This window comes from Fulmarus glacialis, unplaced genomic scaffold (genome assembly GCF_000690835.1).
Source record: "Fulmarus glacialis isolate BGI_N327 unplaced genomic scaffold, ASM69083v1 scaffold9975, whole genome shotgun sequence".
In the NCBI taxonomy this organism is placed as follows: Eukaryota; Metazoa; Chordata; class Aves; order Procellariiformes; family Procellariidae; genus Fulmarus; species Fulmarus glacialis.
Genome location: NW_009212385.1, coordinates 5,259 through 5,488, shown reverse-complemented (window position 1 = coordinate 5,488; position 230 = coordinate 5,259). Strand labels below are relative to the sequence as shown.

Here is a 230-nt window from a genome sequence, read left to right as displayed (position 1 = left end):
CCCCCAGCCTTACTCCTCCGCCTCTCCCACCACCAACCTCCCCGGCGCCTTCCCCGGCATGGTCAGGCAGAAGCCGTCCTTCGGACCCATGCCCGTACAGGTACCACCACCCCGCGGCGCTTTCCCCACCAGCATGGCCATGCAACCCCGGCAGACGCTCAACAGACCCCCGACGGCCCCCAACCAGCTGCGACTTCAGCTGCAGCAGCGGCTGCAGGGGGCGCCCCACG

The 230-nt window shown here is 70.4% G+C and overlaps 1 protein-coding gene across 1 annotated transcript in view; it reads left to right on the top strand.

Moving 5' to 3' along the window:
* Positions 1-230, top strand: part of NCOA1 (nuclear receptor coactivator 1) — a gene marked incomplete at its 3' end in the record, with an annotated part of 62,235 nt that overhangs the window by 56,861 nt on the left and 5,144 nt on the right. The window contains exon 18 of the mRNA XM_009577868.1: positions 2-225. Coding sequence (XP_009576163.1) covers positions 2-225 — 224 coding nt within the window. The remainder of the gene's footprint in view (position 1; positions 226-230) is intronic.